This window comes from Penaeus vannamei, chromosome 31 (assembly GCF_042767895.1).
Source record: "Penaeus vannamei isolate JL-2024 chromosome 31, ASM4276789v1, whole genome shotgun sequence".
Lineage (NCBI taxonomy): Eukaryota > Metazoa > Arthropoda > Malacostraca > Decapoda > Penaeidae > Penaeus > Penaeus vannamei.
Genome location: NC_091579.1, coordinates 30,673,591 through 30,676,090, shown reverse-complemented (window position 1 = coordinate 30,676,090; position 2,500 = coordinate 30,673,591). Strand labels below are relative to the sequence as shown.

Here is a 2,500-nt window from a genome sequence, read left to right as displayed (position 1 = left end):
CTCCCTCTCCTCCCTCTTCTCCTTCTCCCTCTCCTCTCCTCCCTCTTCTCCTTCTCCCTCTTCCTCACTTTCTCTTCCACTCCCTCTCCCTCTACCTCCTCTCCCTCTCCTCCCTCTTCTCCTTCTCCCTCTCCCTCTTCCTCTCCCTCGTACCCTTAACCAAGGCCACGAACTGCGCACCTTCCACACCCTTCTTGAACATTTCTGTTGCTACCTTCCGTTCATTTCGTCACTTTTCGCTCGATAAACGGCTTCCTTTCCTATAGAATCTCCTTTTCTCGGGGATGATACATTGAGGGAAAAAATGACGGGAAAGAAAAAAAGAAAGAAATAAAGAAAAACAAGGAATATTGGTGTTATTTGTAGTTTTGGGTCGGGGGGGTAGGGGGTAGGGGAGGGTGTACGGAGGAGGGGTAGGGAGGGTGGGGTGTGGGTTGCGAGAAGATGGTCGTTGTGCATTTTAATCATATATATATATATATATATATATATATATATATATATATATATATATATATATATATATATATATATATATATATATATATGTAATGTATTTTTGTTAGGGTAATTGCAGCGGGTATATTGAAATCGGGTTTGCTTAGAAATGCAATGAATAATAGTGAGCAATCATGCCACAATGTTTCTCACATCATATATATATATATATATATATATATATATATATATATATATATATATATATATATATATATATATATTATAATGGTGTGAGAACAGCTTTTGGACGCGGACTTCTTCACTTTTTTTTAAGTCTATAATTTATATATCTTGAAGATCGCTCTTCTGCGCACAAGACGCCCTCCACATCTCGACGAGATCTTCGTCTCTTTTCTGCCTGAAGCTCATTCACTCACTGGAGGGATCTCTATCTCTCTCTCTCTCTCTCTCTCTCTCTCTCTCTCTCTCTCTCTCACTCACTCACTCACTCACTCACTCACTCACTCACTCTCTCTCTCTCTCTCTCTCTCTCTCTCTCTCTCTCTCTCTCTCTCTCTCTCTCTCTCTATATATATATATATATATATATATATATATATATATATATATAAAAATATATATATATATATATATAGATATATATATATATACATATATATATATCTATATTTATATATATATATATATATATTTATATATATATGTATATATATATATTTATATATATATATATTTATATATATATGTATATATATATATTGTATATATATATATTGTATATATATATATTGTATATATATATTTATATAATATATATATATATATATATATATATTGTATATATATATTTATATAATATATATATTGTATATATATATATATATATATATATATATATATATATATATATGTAAATCTGTGTGTGTATGTGTATGTATGTGTATGCGTATGAGTGTGAACACGCGCGCGCGTGTGTTTAATGCGTATATATTGTCTATTTATCTGTATATCTGATTATGTATTTATTTACCTTTCTATTTATATGTCTGTATGTCTATCAATCCACTTACAGTATGTATATATATGTATATATATATGTATACATACATACATACATACACATGCATATATACATACATACACACACATGCATACATACATACACATGCATATATATATACATATACATACACATACACATACATGCATACGCACACATGCATACATACATACACATACGTATATCCAAGCTTGTATGCAAATACAAAAAGCAATGAAAGCCACTCAGCCAAGCCCTCCCCCGCAGGTTCACGCTCTACCTGAAGCTCTTCGTCCTGATGGGGGTCACGTGGGTGTTCGAGGGCATCTCTTTCTTCGTCCAGCGGCACAACGAGGCTTCCAACACCAAGTACATTTGGTAAGGAGAGTGTTTGTGCTGCAGAGGGGATGGTGGTGATGATGGGGGAATAAGGGTAGGGGTGATGATGGGGAATAAGGGTAGGGGTGATGATGGGGAATAAGGGTAGGGGTGATGATGGGGAATAAGGGTAGGGGTGATGATGGGGAATAAGGGTAGGGGTGATGATGGGGGAATAAGGGTAGGGGTGATGATGGGGAATAAGGGTAGGGGTGATGGTGGGGGATAAGGGTAGGGGTGATGGTGGGGAATAAGGGTAGGGGTGATGGTGGGGGATAAGGGTAGGGGTGATGGTGGGGAATAAGGGTAGGGGTGATGGTGGGGAATAAGGGTAGGGGTGATGGTGGGGAATAAGGGTAGGGGTGATGATGGGGGATAAGGGTAGGGGTGATGATGGGGAATAAGGGTAAGGGGTGATGATGGGGGAATAAGGGTAGGGGTGATGATGGGGAATAAGGGAAGGGTGATGGTGGGGAATAAGGGTAGGGGTGATGATGGGGGAATAAGGGTAGGGGTGATGATGGGGGAATAAGGGTAGGGGTGATGATGGGGAATAAGGGTAGGGGTGATGATGGGGGAATAAGGGTAGGGGTGATGATGGGGGATAAGGGTAGGGGTGAT

At 38.2% G+C, this 2,500-nt stretch overlaps 1 protein-coding gene across 2 annotated transcripts in view; it reads left to right on the top strand.

The window, feature by feature from the left end:
- The window catches only part of LOC113805016 (probable G-protein coupled receptor Mth-like 3), a 48,338-nt gene that overhangs the window by 43,057 nt on the left and 2,781 nt on the right, over positions 1–2,500 (top strand). For both annotated transcript variants that reach the window (XM_070144074.1, XM_070144073.1), the window contains exon 8: positions 1,769–1,879. In XM_070144074.1, coding sequence (XP_070000175.1) covers positions 1,769–1,879 — 111 coding nt within the window. The remainder of the gene's footprint in view (positions 1–1,768; positions 1,880–2,500) is intronic.